We start from the raw sequence: 16,577 nt of genomic DNA, 5'->3' as shown, positions 1-16,577 counted from the left end.
GGAGGGCTTAGGTGATGACGTGTACATATGCAGCTGCTCGACCACCACGGTCGAGGTTTAAAGTGGAACTAGGGTTGAACCCTGTTTTGCCGCTTAGAACGGCCTGTTGTAAATATTTTCTGTAATAAACTCTGAAATGTATTTTCGGGATCCCAATGTATATGTTAAACGTTCTAGTGAAACGTTATATCTTAACCAAAATGTTTAATCCCTAAACCGCTAATCATACTTAGATCACGATTTTGGCCAAATGACTCGATTAGCGAGTTTAGCACTATTTACAAGGCACACCGTAACGATCCCAGGAGTTGGGGCGTTACAAGGACCGTTGGATTGCCCTGATGTGGGATCCAAGGCCCTCCACTCGAAAGACGAAACGACGGCTGAGTATAGGCTAGGCCATTAAATGTGGTTCTCGAAAGACGTACCATCACCAACCACGATGTTCCACGTATTCGGCGCCTGCGTAGAATGTGGAATATGAAGAGTTCATGGGGAAGCCTAAAAGCCCCTACTGTGGCCCTATGCGACTTCGTGTACCATGAGCAGGGGCTTGGAGGGCAAGTGTACGCCCTGGTTTTCCCACGGGCTGTTAGCGAGCTGAGATACGGCCTAATCATGTCTACCACATGGACATCCCCAAGACCGGAGCTGCCATAGAAAGATCCTACCTCCTCAGCTCGAGATAACCTAAGGGTTCGCCAAGATTAGACTGAGTTTGGACTTTGAAGGCCATAGGTCGAGGAAGGCATTCAGCTCGTGGTACGGGCTAGAGGTGGAGGCTGTGACCCCTTATAAAGTCAACCACGCAAGGTAAACGTGCATATATCAGACATCACGTGTTGAAAAATCCTTGACTTCTCGGACACGCAGCATGAACATGCGTATTCAGACACCCACGACTGGGTTGGGCCGTGCGGCCCATTATCCCCTTACCTATTGATTAGACCACACTTATGTGTCAGGTTTTAGGAATTAATCATGAATGTCACAGAGTTGACATGATAGGTAAGAAGGTCACGGGATGACCTTCTTACCAACTCCCAGGTGCCTTCTCCTATAAATATGGAGACCCTGGGAGTTACAAAGGGTTGGATTCTATTATGTAAAAAATATCCTGTAAAAGAATACCAAGCATATAACAATAATATTGACTGGTGGAGTAGAAGGATTTTAACCTTTGAACCACCTAAAAACGTAGTTGTGTCACCAGCCCATTTTTAGAAAAAGATCATTCATCTATTTCGGTTCAACATAAGCACTAATCCCTTCCTCTTATTTTCTTAATTACCTGTTGGCGAAGAACCGCATTAACAATATATTTAATCATTATATTAATATAAATTCAAATATTATAAAATATCATGATTATAATAATATATAATATATAATCTTAATTTTGAAAACATATTTTTTTATTACTTAATGTAACTTAATTAACTAAATATATATTCATATTAAATAACAATAAACATTATAAATATATTATAAATATGTCGTGTGTGTACAAAAAATATGATCGTGTAACTACATAAAAAATTATAATAACAATTATAAATATATGATTTAAATAATATCATGATTTTTTTTTACATTAAATAGTGTAGTTTATGATCTAAAATGTTATTATATATATTTTAGGTACAAAAACCATAAACAATAATGTTTAGGTTTAATTTTCTTTAATACATTTATGTCGTTATATATATAATATTTTTATTTATTTAAAATTTATATGACAATCATAAGAACTTAATATATATATTTAATAAGTTTTTTTTAAAAATAAAACTAAACAAATATGCATTTCACATTGTGTACAAGTGGCAGTAGGGGCGTGCAGAATATATCCATTCTAATTACAACTGACCGATCCAATTACAACCGACGATCAAAAATTGGATATCCAATTACTATTGGATCAGATCGGATGTAATTTTAAAAAAATTCAAATTGGATCGGTCGGTTGTTGGATGGGGGTCCAACATCCAATAAAAACCGACAGAACCGATCCAATAATCATCCAATTACATATATGCTTCTAATTTATATGAGTTTATGTTGTATGCTTCTAAATTATTAGAACTAAATAGTGTTTTCATTTGGATGAGTAATTTGTGTGTTTTATAATTGTAATATACATGAACATTAGATTTGAAAAGACTCTAAATGATTGGATGGATCCAATAAATAACTAGGGGATGCATCCAATGGATGAAACCGATCCAATCCAATTATTCATTTGATTGGATCGGATCGATTGACTCATTTCAATTGGATTTGTTTGGTTGTAAAAATCCAACATCCAATGGATAATTGGATTGGATCGGATGGGTTTAAATCCATTGGATGTGATCAAATGAACACCCCTAAATGGCAGTGGGAAATAAGCTTATTTGAACAATGGCAAAAATAATTATAATTATTATTTTAAATAAATTAATTTGTTGCATGAGTGAACGATGGGTTGGATTAAAAAATGTTATCCTAATAGATGAATATCTCTTAAAAACACGATTTTTGTTTCCTTCTTCATCTTTTCTCTCTCTAACTACAAGTAAAAAAACAATATTTGAGATTTGGATTATTTTTTATTTTGATGCGTGCCGTATACCACAACAAATTTAACAATTATTTTTCTTTCAATACTTTCAATTATTTTAGTATAATAGCAAGCACATGTCGAACCCACGAGGACTATCATTCACTTTATTATTTAATAATTAGCACTAAGACTTAAAAGGGGATGTAGATTTCAAACTCAAAATTAAATAACATAAACTAGAAAGCAAATAAAGATTGATATTACGATATTAAGAAACAATTAAAGGTTAATCTTCACCCTCAACAATCATTCCCAATCACTAATAATAAATATTATTTCAATTTCTCAATTAAACTATTAATCTCGCAAATAACGCTGAAGTAGACAATTATCCTAATCTCCCTATTACAAGTGATCAAGGCGAAGCGCTCAATAATTAACTCTTTTAGCTAAGCAATAATGCTATGAAGCATACAATCTATTTAACTTAGGTAAAGCACTAAGTCTTATGGAGACAAGTTAATCTAGGCAATAAATTAATGAAACATATAATTCATTTAACATAGGTTATATTTTTCATCACAATCAACAAATCTTTTGACATTACTATCAATTGCAATTTATCACATACACTTAGAATCCTAAACTATTAGGTGAGTAGTAATTCTAAGATGACAATTGAATAGTGTAAAACCTTAATTAGTTGGCCACCTAACAAGAAATCACAACATTTATAACATTCAATTGGAAAAATAGAAACAATTTAATATTGAGAGAAATTAAAGAATAATACTCATTATCAACAATTAAGAATTCATGTCTTGATGTAATGCCCTGGATAACCAACACGGTTACACTGTGTATTTTAAAATAGTGTAAGACTTGCTAACCAAGTCGTTTGAACATAAATGTGATCCTAAAGTCAACTAATGGGTTAGGGTTTAAAGATTTTGATCATAAACAGTCAATTTTCATAAAAACAATGTTTGATACATGGGATCCCAAAAATAAGTATAAGTGGTAAATATAACTCCCAAAAGCTAATACAACAAAAGCAGTCTAATGACAAAATACAATTTAGAGCTCTATTCTTGTAACTTTCCCTCGGCCGTGGCGGTCGAGCAGTTAACGATGTACACTTCGCCTCCAGAGCTCTCCAACTCACGGTTGGTACAATTTCCCTTCGCCTTTACCTGCACCACGTAGCACCCGTGAGCCAAGGCCCAGCAAGAAAACCATATACAACAAACACATATAGCAATAGTAGCAGTCAATCAACTTTAATCCAACTAATTCAATTTCTCAACAGTGTACAAGCATTAAGCTAAACAATGGTAACACATATATTCTCTAGCATACATCTCAACAAGTTACAAAAATGTTCAGGGTTGACGCTCTTAGGCCGAGCCCTCTGTTTATCTAGCTGACCCCGACTTGCTTAGGCCGAGCTGCGTTCAGTACGCTTATCATCAGTCCCGACACCCTTAGGTCATACATTCATATAATGCATAACAACCGTACAATCACACAGTATATATATTCAATTACTGGGAACCTCAGTCCTGTTCACAACCACATGGGTCCAGTTTTCTTACCTCGAATCTTGAGCGATGAATAAAGAGCGGTCCCGAGCACGATCCTCATTCTTGAACCTTTGCGATAATCCTAGTCACAATAACAATGGGTAATTATCAATCTATAATCCAAATAAATGTTTAGGGAACAAATATTAGCCCCCAGGACCTCGAATTCTACTAAACTGTGTAGTAGAATTCGTCCCGAGCGCCTAGGTTTCCCAAGCCTAAAATCTAGCCTAGGCCAAATTTGCTTAGGCGGGTAGCGACCTGGCTCTGAGGGTTGCGATGCGCCTTAAATCAGAGGCACGACCTCTTGCATCTGGGGAGGCGGGCTGCGACTTGCTCCTTAGGGTCGCGGCGCGCCCTACAATTAGTAACCCTCCCAGGGCCATTTAGGGCACGCAGGTCCGGCGCCCATGAACTGGGTCGCGACACGCCCTCGTGAACCCAGAATCCCCTGGGTTTGCCAACATTTTTCCCAACTAAATCCTCAAAATTCAACCTTAACATGCACCTTAACCAAAACCAAATTCAGCTATGAGTCTAGGACTCTTAATCACATATCTTAGGCATAAAATATCAGAGAAAACTCTACTGAAACTACCATCCTAACCAACAACAATTCATCACCCGAAACCCAGCCAAATTCAACCTAATAATCTAAATTCCCACCAGAAGAACAAGATAGAATTTCCAAAATTAAGGACCTGAAATCTTACCTCAGTTTGTAGCTTAACTCCTCAACAATTCTCTGACTAATCCTAGCTTAGTTTTCTCCAAGTTCCCAGCTCAATTCTCTGAGTTTTCTCCTCCAAAACTTCAATGTTTTTCCAAGCCCAAGAGAGAGAGAGAGAGAGAGAGAGAGAGAGAGGGAAGTGTTACACTATATTATGGTAATTCCCTTAAGTTCACTTAACCTTGCCTCTTAACCAAAAGACCAAATTTCCCCTTATACTAACTTAGTCCTCTAATTGCTTCTAAGGGTAAAACAGTCATTTCTCGATTCTCGCTAGTTCCTCAAGTGTTCCTACTATTTATCAATTAATCCCGTCACGTCCAATTAATTACCAAATACTTATTCATTATTCAATAAATCCCCTAAATATTCTCTAAATTCCCAAAATATCCCAAGGCTCCCCCGAGCCGAGTATTAAACTCCGCTGTGACTATTTCGCTAATCCGCTCACTAGGATCCTCTCGAGCCATATATTGCAAATATATCCACATAATAATGTGGTCTCAACCATTTATCACATGTAATCACATTTATGTCCTTAACGGGCCAAAATTATAGATATGCCCTTATAATCAATAAAGGACCCACATGCATATCTCATATTCACAACACATGCATATAATGTATTCACATAATCATATAAATCATGCATGCCATATAGTCACACATTTAATCAATTAAACACACACATATATCTAATTATGCCCTCCCGACGCGCTAATCAAGGCACTAAACTCGTCGTTACACTTGAGTTTTTTAATTAACCCTTAACCTAAAAAGAACCTACTCCATAATAGCAATCATAATCACAAACATAATTATAATTAAAATTAAAGAGATTAAGGGAAGAAAATAAACTAGAATGATGAACAATAGTTTTGTAGTCTTCTCTCCAACCCTTTCTGAGTCTTTTTCTCTCAAAAAACCGTAATAAAACTTAATCTCAAATTAATCCTAAAAATCTTTTATAATCCCCTTTAAATTACATTTAAAATCTAATCAAAGATCTGAAAATAGTGTCGTAGGCCACGACCTGAATTTCTGCGTGTCGCGACCTAAAACGTAATATAGGTGTTATCCCAAAAATTTGAAAAGATGATTTGGCAATAAAGTTGACAAATGGCATGAATTAGTTGGGTGATCTGGCTTAACGGTAGCCCAATGCATCAGTTAAAAATTGGACTGCTTGAGAGGTGCCATAATAAGTTAAATACACCCGACCGAAGAGAATATTTGGTCTAAGGGTTGCTTGGCTCAGACCCCAGTTTGAAGACCCTAGTGATTGATTTGAAACCAATTCCAAGAAGATTGAAGGAGGGGTTTGGATTTTGGTTCAAGGGATAAAAAGCAAGAGGTCCGATCGGACCTAAGGTTGAGGAGCCTCTTGATATTTTGGCTCGAGTGTGTCCGAGGTAAACCTCTCAAGGTTTCCTGGGTATTGGATCGAACGTGTCCAAAGAGAGTGACTAAGGGAAAGAGGTCCTGTGCAGGCCAAAGTTTGGGACTTAAGTTTCAGTCAAGGGGAAGGCCACGTAATGGCCGATCGGATATGCCATGGAAGAGGTATGCTTGGGCTTGTCCGAGGTGAGATTGAAGGAGGAAGGTTGGCTCGGACCACCTTGGTCCGAGGAGAAGGTTACAAGGTCCGATCGGACCTTGCTTGAAAGAGATAGGCTCAGACCACTTTGGTCCGAGGAGAAGGGTGTCATGTCCGATCGGACATGCCATGGGAGAGGTGCCTTGGACCATTTTGGTCCGAGGAGATGGCAAGAAAAATATGGCTCGGACCACCTTGGTCCGAGGAGAAGACTACAAGGTCTGATCAGACCTTGATTGAAGGAAATACCTCGGACTTACCCGAGGTAAGGTGCAAAAGAAGTTGGCTCGGACCACCTTGGTCCGAGGAGAGCCAAACTTGCATGGCCTTTGGTCCGAGGAGAGCCATGCGTTTACCACCTTAGGCACACGGAAAGCTTGGAGGAGTAGTCAACATGCATGTGGGACTACGTCAAACTCCCCAAAACGACTTCAGTGAGAATTGGTCTAAGCACCCGGGAATCTCTCACTACTCACTCGAATTTAGGGATCAGTTGTATTTTAAACATTGATTGTAATATAAATATAAGGTGAATAATAAAATATCCCTATCGAAGGGGGATATCAGTTGAGAATCCCAGGCCTATAAATAGAGGGCTGGGAGGATCGTAAAAGGACTTTTGGCAAAATTAAGAGTTAACCTGTGTTCTAGAGAGAGAAAGTGTTTTTCCCTGAGAGAACCCCTTTTTTGTATTCTAGAATATTTGCAGAAGAAAATCAGTTGACACTGGTTCATCTGATCTTGAGTGTGAATATATAATAAAATCTCTAAGTGGATTAGGCTATTATCGACTATCGGGGCTGAACCACTATAAAAATCTCGTGTTATTTATTTGCATGGATTAAACTGTCTGTTGTCGTTTATATTCTCTTGAAGGCTTGTCGTATTTGACGTTCTCACGTCGTTGGCTAAAATCACAGTCAACAATAGGCAAAATTGGTCACGCATGTCGTGACCTGAAAAATCTGGGTAGTGACCCAACTTCACTTTTCTACATAGCAGGCATCGACCTACTTTTTTTGGGCAGCGACCCGACTGAAACATGCAATCTGTGACGTCAATTCCAATTAAATTGTCACGACCTGCTTTTTCTGGTTTGCGGTCTATCTTCAATTTCTTCAATTCTCGAACTTAGAGATCTTGTACGCAGCCACCACTTTAACACTTTAATCTCGAAAGCCTGGAATGCTCCTAAAACTTCATTTTAACCTCATCTCAGCGAGTCTTTTTCGACCTATGATTCATAAACTACAATTGCCATCAAAATGTCAGATTTATATCATCATAAAATGTAATGTAGAAAATATGTTGTAGACTCATGAAACTAAGTTAGAACTACTAAAAAAATGCTATCATAACACCATCCAAACATGAAAAAACTTATCAAATATTAATACAAAAATGACTTTATCATATTATCATTCGAAATTCACATGACATGTGTTTCATACTTTTATTAAAATATATATTTTTTATTTAAATTTGGTTTTTAAATAAATTTTGTATTTAAATAAATAATTTTTTATTTTAAATTATAACTAATTTTAGACCAATAAAATATTCCACTTATGTTTGACGCTCAAATAGTAAAGACATTAGCCATCAAATTTTTTTATTGAGACAATATCCACACCAAATTATCAAAAAAGAGTAAATTACAACTAAAGTATTCAAGCCTTGTCTTTCTGCTCAGACCTGCTAATAGTGCCTCACATTTAGCCTCATATATGAAACCTCGAAGCCAAATATTTAGGCTGAGTGAAACATATTTCCTGATGGGGTTATTAGGATAATGCCTGCCTCTGATTCGTTCTCGTTAGATGATCCATCGACATAAAGTCTCCACAGCTTGCGACCCGGAGTTATGACTTCTTCATTGGTTATTCCTATACATTCAACTATAAAGGCAGCCAAGCCCTGATGCTTTATTATTGTTTTTAAATGATAAGTGATCTTGAACTGTCCGAGTTCAACTGCCCACTTCAAAATATTTGTACTTTTATACTCAAATTTTTGTTGTTATGTTAAATATACTTAATATTTTTAAAGTACATATTGAGATATTGAATATATTTACTGCAAAAAAAAAAAGATTGTGTATAAAAGTACAATATTGTGAAAATATTGAATATATTTAAAAAAAAAGATTGTGTATAAAAGTACAATATTATGAAAATATTGAATATATTTAAAAAAAAAATTGTGTATAAAAGTACAATATTATGAAAATATTGAATATATTTTTTTTAAAAATTGTGTATAAACTTACAATATCTTAAAAACATTGGAAAAAAAAATTGAGTAAAATAATTCAACATTTCAAAAAAATTAGATATATTTATTAATGTATAGAAAAATTAGAAATTTTGCAACTAATATTCCTATTTAAAATAATTAGAAAAACCAAAATATATGAGGAGGACGAAAACAACACGACATACATCTTTTATTATAGAAAAGGTCAAATTTGTGCACCACTGTAGAGGGTGAGGGTGTGAATGTAATCAAACATGACCACTTTTCTTGCAATTAAACAGGCCTTTGGACTTTTCAAGAGCACTTATTAGTTAATATATAATATATTTCACATTATTTTTAGCAAGTTGACTTTTAATACTTCCTTCACATAATTTGAACTACAACTCTACAAACACCACCACCACCAAAGTGGACCTTGATGGAGACTAGGAAGGCAGCACCCCTATTAATTTCTTAGTTCTAATTCTTGTTTTTACATATTTTGATTTTTAGTCCTTTTTTGTACATTTATATCAATTAGCCCATTCCAACATATATATATATTTACATTTTACCCCTTTATTTTATATATTTCATCATTCAATTATTTCATTTTCACTCGGTAAAATAAAATTCTAGTTCCACTAAACCAATATGCATATTCATCTTCAACTTGCATAAATAACCGAAAAAAAAAAAACCAACTTCAACTTCACATATAGCAAAGCCCAAAAGTCCACCCTTTGACCAATAACACGCCTTCTAGATAAATTTGTTGGACAGTGGAATTTTCGATTATTTATATGCTCACTTATTGACCCATTATTATTATTATTATTTCAAGCTATAAATATCACTTATTCTCAACTTTCATTTCCCATCACACAAGCCAATTCACTCATTAATTTCATTCCATTCATCTTCAGCCAAAATGGCTTCCCTAAGCCTAATAACAAGAAGTGCCCTTATGATGATCGTAGCTACAGCCATGATTCTTGGTCGATCCGTGCCTGGAATAATGGCTCAAAACTGTGGCTGCGCCGCCAACGAGTGCTGCAGCCAATTCGGCTTCTGTGGAACCACTAGCGACTACTGCGGCAGCGGCTGCCAAGAGGGTCCATGCAACACGCCGCCGCTTACGCCGAGCACTCATAATGTTACGGTGGCTGAGATAGTCACTCCCGAATTCTTCAACGGCATACTGGACCAGGCCGATGCAGGTTGCGCCGGCAAGAGCTTCTACTCCCGCAGCGTTTTTCTGGAAGCTCTCAATTCGTTTTCTGGATTCGGTCGGATTGGCTCGATCGATGACTCTAAGCGTGAAATTGCAGCCTTTTTTGGTCACGTTACTCACGAAACTGGACGTAAGTAGTTCAATCTATCCATTTATTATTTAAATATATATTGTATTATATATTGTGTTATGTGTATATGTATACAATATATATGTAACACCACAATATATTATTGCTATTTTATAATTTAATCTAAATTAAAATGGTCTTAGGTCTTAAAATAATAGATTATTAATGTATATATATTATATGTAGAACTAATTAATTAATGATAAAATTTTGATTTTATGATGCTAGATTCGAAAAATTACTATTTTTTTTAAAGTTAGTCATTTATATGCATTGGCTGACCAGAGGTACTGCTATAGACTTTTGAAAAATTAAAAAATCAATTTTGTTCTTTACATATAAATCAATTTTATATAAATTTGTACTATTATGCATACACTTTCTATATATTTTAACCTTTATTATTATATTTATACCATCATTAATTGCTTATTTTTTTTTTAACAAATACACATATTTTGTTCAATATTTTATTTTAATTTTCGCTCCATATATGTGTGAACAAATTTTTTTTAGGTCACCAGCTAGCTACTGCTATATATATTATTCTATTATATGTACTAGGAAGTTATTATGGGTTTTGATTAATATATTCATGTTTATAGATGTATTAGGTATTTTAATTCCATTCCATATATGTATAGAGTTAATTAAAAGTTGTGAATGTGATATAATAATGGATTTGTATGTATATGCAGATTTTTGCTTCATAGAAGAGATAGATGGGCCATCGAAGGACTATTGTGACGAGAACAACACTCAGTATCCATGCAACCCTAACAAAGGTTACTACGGCCGTGGCCCCATCCAACTATCGTGGAACTTCAACTACGGACCAGCCGGAGAAAGCATCGGTTTCGATGGGCTCAACGCTCCCGAGACAGTGGCCACGGACGCCGTTGTGTCGTTCAAGACGGCGTTGTGGTACTGGATGAACAGTGTTCGGCCAGTCATCGGAGAAGGCTTTGGAGCAACCATTCGAGCCATTAATGGAGCACTCGAGTGTGACGGTGGAAACGCTGCTACGGTTCAGGCTCGTGTGGAGTATTATACTGATTACTGCAATCAACTTGGTGTTGATCCTGGTCAAAATCTCACCTGTTAATTATGTACCCATGTAATAATATGGCTTATTAACTAGGATATCATAGAAATTTAGTTGATCACTCAAATAATAAATTGTCACACGTTGATTAAACTTTGTTTTCAGTAATTTAAATTATTCAGAATTTTATAAAAATATTCAAATACTCTAAATAATTATAATATATATAGTTACCGAAAATAATTCGCAGGCGCAAACAAAAAGATACACTGGTGCACCTATTTTATTGAGGTGAAACACAAAAATACCCTATATATACATATGTATTATGTATTAAAGCACTCGCATATCAATGTATATTATACCGATGTGTTGCTATAAAGTCACTCCATCAACTTCTTTATTTTATTTTAAGTATGGTTTACCTTCAAGTACTGTATCACAACTACATGTAGCTAAACCTGTTCATTCATGTAAACAATTTTTTATTAGTCTATCAACCTCTCTCTCTCTCTCTCTTTCTATATTGCTTAATCTCCTTCCACGACCACTTCTCTGCACTTTAGCGCCAAAGAAGAAATGGATTTTTGTTTCTATTACAAGAAAGCCCAAAAACACTAAGAAAAACAACCCGATATTATTAAGAAAATGGGCACAATATAAATAGCCCAAGAGATACAAAAATAACAAACTAACAAACCCAACAGAAAAATAACACTCAAATCAGTTACAAAAAACTATAACACCTAATACACCCCCTCAAGATGAACTGTACAAATTTTTTACATTCATCTTGGAGATCAACTCATTGAAATGATTTGGAAACAAGGGTTTTGTTAGCGCATCTGCAAGATTGTTTTTGGAGGTAACATGGATGAGCTTGAGGGAGCCATCTTGAATCTTTTCACGGATAAGATGACAGTCAATTTCAATGTGCTTTGTCCTTTCATGGAACACCGGATTTTTGGAAATGTGTATTGCAGCAGTGTTGTCACAATAGAGAATAGCTGGATGAGTATACTGAATGTCAAAGTCCTTCAGCAAAGAGAGAAGCCAAGTGATCTCACATGTGGCATTGGCCATAGCCCGGTATTCAGCTTCAGTGGACGATCTAGAGACAGTGGTTTGCTTCTTAGATTTCCATGAAATGAGAGATTGTCCAAGGAAGACATAGTAACCAGACACAGACCGTCTAGTATCACTACAAGAAGCCCAATCTGCATATGAAAAAATCTTTAGAGATAGATCCTCACAGTTGAAGTTAGTTTCAGCATAAGCATTGATATGAGGACTAGATTTAGCATAAAAAAAGAGGCCTTGGCCAGGAGTGCCTTTTAGATATTGAAGGATATGATGCGCAACATGGAGATGAGGAGTCCTGGGAGTGGCTAAGAATTGACTTAGCTTATTGACAAAAAAGAAATGTCAGGACGAGTAATGGTTAAATAGATAAGTTTACCAATTAAGCGTCTGTATATGGTGGGGTCAGATAGGAGCTCCCCTTCATCTTTGCTGAGTTTGGCATTAGGTTCCATTGGAGTGGAGGCAGGTTTTGCACCCAAGTAACCTGTATCACTCAATAACTATAAGGTAAAAGGTCGTTGAGACATAGTTATACCATTGGAGGAACGACCAATCTCAAGACCCAAGAAAAAATGTAAGGGGCCAAGGTCTTTTAATTGAAAAACAGCATGTAACGTGCCTTTAAATTCAGAGACAGCGACATCGTTATTGGAAGTAATAATAACATCATCAACATAGATGAGAAGAGCAATAAAGATATTAGAAGTGCTCTTAATAAATAAAGTGTGGTCCGATTGAGATTGGCGAAAACCACTGGAGAAGAGAAATGTGCTAAGTTTGTAGTACTATTGTCTAGGGGCTTGTTTTAAGCCATATAGAATTTTGGTTAATTTACAAACATCATTTTTTGGTAGAGGACTATTGGGTTGATACCCTTTTGGAATTGTCATGTAGACATTTTCATTTAAGTCCCCATGAAGAAAAGCATTGTTGATATCTAATTGGCATAAAGACCAATTTTTAATGGCAGCAACAGCAAGAAGAAGTTTAAGAGTGTTAAACTTTGCAACAGGTGCAAAAGTTTCAGAATAATCAATACCTTGCTTTTGGTTGTAGCCTTTGGCCACCAAGCGGGCCTTGTAACGATCAATAGCACCACTTGGTTGGTATTTGATTTTGAAGATCCATTTGCATCCTATAGCATGTTGTCCAGGGGGAAGAGAGGCAATGTCCTAAGTGTTATTTTGGTCAAGCGCATGAAGTTCATCGTTCATCGCTTGCTGCCACTCTGGAATGTTTGAAGCTTGCTTGTAACTGGATGGTTCAACTACCATGTGTGCGGCCAAAATGGCAGCCTGGAAATGATCGCTCAACCTATCATAAGATAAAACATTAGATAGAGGATAAGAAGTAGAGGACTCAGAAGTAGTAAAGTTACAAGCATAGTCTGTAAGATAAGAGGGACGAGAAATAGGCCTTCCACTTTTGGAAGTGGTAATCATAGGTGACGGAGGAGAAGGATCCTCAAGAGCATGATTGGAAGGTGAGGGCACTTGAGGAATATGGGGTCCTACATCAAACACTTTTGTCAGGGATAGAGAGTCAGTATAAACAGTAGACTTGTCATGCTGTAAAGGGAAAATATGCTCATAGAAGATGACATCTCTAGAATTAAAAATCTGTTGACTTTCAATATCAAGTAAGGTATAGGCCTTCATTCCATGAGGATAACCAATAAAAACACAAGCTTTAGAGCGAGGAGAGAATTTATGTCTATGCCTATCTAAAGTGGAGGCATAAGCAAGACAACCAAAATTTCTAAGATGCTCATAAGAGGGAACTTTATTAAAGAGAAGTTCAAAAGATGTCTTTTTATGTAAAAGTAATGAAGGAGTTCTATTAATGAGATAAACAACAATATTAATGAGATAAGACCAATAAGGGAGAGAAATATGAGATTGAAATAACAAGGACCGAGCGACATTTATGATGTGTTGATGCTTTCGTTCAATCACCGAATTTTGCTGAGGCCAATCAACACATGAGTGAAATTGTTCAATCTCTTTGGAAACATAGAAAGAAGATAGGTTAAGTTCTTTAGCATTATCACATCTTACATCTTTAATAGTAATAGAAAATTGAGCAGCAATAAAAGAGAAGAATTGCAGAATAATACTTTGCACATTAGATTTAGCTTTAAGTAGATAGACCCATGTAAAACGAGTGTGATCATCAACAATAGTAAGAAAATATTTGTACCCTTCTATGCTATGAACATGAAATGGCCCCCAAATGTCAAAGTGGACAAGATCAAATGGCATAGAAGCCCTATTATTATTGGCCACAAAAGGAAGTTTTTTTTGTTGGGCTAAATGACAAATGGAACAAGCATGATCAGACAATTTATTAGAAAAAACAAGATTTTTATTTATGGAATTAGAAATTGACATAGAAGGATGACCAAGGCGGAAGTGTCATTGGTCCATTTTTGTACAAGCATTAACAGAAATATCATAATGTACAAAGTGAGAGAATTGACGATCTTGCTCAAAGTAAAATAGCCTCCCCATTTTCTTAGCAATCCCAATCTTGGAAGTCCGAGTGGGTGCCTGAATAAAGCATTCAGAAGCAGAAAAAATTAAAGAGTTAGGGCTGTTTTGTAGAAAAGCATTTACCGATAAAAGATTATGCTGAAATTCTGGTATGAATAAAACATCAGTCAAGGTAATATAACTAGATAGTTGAATAGAGCCAGAATAAGAAATATGAATATTATGCCCATTGGGTAAAGTGACTAAGGTAGCAATATGGTGTTTATCAATAGTTTTAAAGCAGGTAAGGGAGTAACACACATGGTGAGAAGCTCCACAATCAACTATCCACAAATAAGAGGGGAAGTCAACAAGATTACCAGAAACTTGTGAGGCAATCGGCAGGTTGGTGTCAATGGCAGCCGAGGTGTGCTGGAGATTCTGACTTAGAAGGGAGATAAGCTGTTGATTGAGCTCAGATTGGGACAGCATAGGCGGCTTGCCTAAAATCGAAGTAGAGACAAGAGATGCGGAAGCTTGATGAACAGAGGATTTGAGAGCAACATCTGGACGACGCTTGTCACCATACCCAGGAGGAAATCCATGAAGAAAGAAACATTTTTCCACCAAGTGACCCGGTTTGAGACAATGAGAGCAAGTGGGTCTCGGTTTCTTTGATCTTGATGGAGGGGGCTTGGTTGAATGGGTCAAAACCGTAGCAGCTGCAATGAACGGAGCGGTGTGACCAAGACTTCTTTGTCTCTCTTCTTGAGACACCATGGAGAGCACCTTGGACAGGGGAGGAAGAGGATCATAGAGGAGAATTTGAGCCCTCACTGCCGAATAAGATTCATTGAGACCAGCAAGAAACTGCATAATCTAATCTCTGTGATAATATCGAAGAAGCCTCTCAACAACACCACATTTGCAGCCACATGAACAGGGAACAATCGACTGAAATTCTTTGAGCTCATCCCAAATAGCTTTGAGACGGGTAAAATAGGAATTTATATCAGAGTCACCTTGTTTGATTGTGTGAACCGCAGTTTGAAGCTAAAATATTCGCGGGCCATTGCCTTGATTGAACCGTTCATGGAGATCATTCCACATAGCAGTGGCCGAATCTTGAAACATAATGCTAGCTATAATTTCACGAGAAACAGATTGTAATAACCAAGCCATAAACATATTATTACATTGAACCCAGGCATGAAAAAAAAGGATTAGAAGGATGGGGTTGAGGCAAAGACTCATCTATGAACTGAGTTTTGTTCTTGGCAGCAATGGAAATGGAAGCAGCTCTCTTCCATGATTGGAAATTTTCTTGACCCGTTATAATCTGCGTTGAAATCAGAAAGTTGGGGTTGTCTCCGGTTCCCAAGTGGTACGTATGATCCATATGGGAAGGTTGATAGGGGGGAGCTGTAGAGATACTTGGAATGCCGATACCACCATGACTGCCGAGAGAATCATGACTGCCGAGAGGACCTTGAGCACCAAGCCCACCGTGATTGCCGAGACCACTGCGAACGCCGAGACCACCGTGATTGCCGAGATCACCTTGACTACTGAGAGGAGGAGACGAACTCCTAGGGACGGAGACAGGCGGAGGACACTGCAGATTGGCCGGAGAGGAGGAGGGAGGAACAGCTGGACAAAGATCGTCACGAGAGGGAGAAGAGGAGGCGACGTCATGAGCCACAGCCATAGTCGGGGTCGGAGAAGGAGCAGACGGCATCACCGGAGTCGAGGGAGAAGAAGGAGCAGCAGCCCTTGGCGTAGGAGGAAGGCTGGAGATCGATAGGTTGCGGGGCAGGGAGGCTCTCGTGCGGACCATGAAGGGCAACGACAAATCTTGACTGAAGAAGAAAGAGTTTCTTGAGAGGCGGCTGAGACAACTTTAGGGTTTCTGTTGAGAAAG

The 16,577-nt window shown here is 37.0% G+C and overlaps 1 protein-coding gene across 1 annotated transcript; it reads left to right on the top strand.

The window, feature by feature from the left end:
* The first annotated feature begins 9,555 nt into the window (after positions 1-9,555).
* Positions 9,556-11,297, top strand: LOC133796535 (endochitinase EP3-like). Its single transcript, XM_062234089.1, has 2 exons — positions 9,556-10,057; positions 10,756-11,297. The coding sequence occupies exons 1-2, from the start codon at positions 9,625-9,627 to the stop codon at positions 11,160-11,162; spliced, it is 840 nt and encodes a 279-aa protein (XP_062090073.1). The 5' UTR covers positions 9,556-9,624; the 3' UTR covers positions 11,163-11,297.
* Positions 11,298-16,577: the final 5,280 nt, after the last annotated feature.

The sequence above is a fragment of the Humulus lupulus genome, chromosome 8, assembly GCF_963169125.1.
Source record: "Humulus lupulus chromosome 8, drHumLupu1.1, whole genome shotgun sequence".
NCBI lineage: Eukaryota > Viridiplantae > Streptophyta > Magnoliopsida > Rosales > Cannabaceae > Humulus > Humulus lupulus.
Note: the sequence above shows the minus strand (reverse complement) of the source record. Positions and strands in the feature narration are given on the sequence as shown.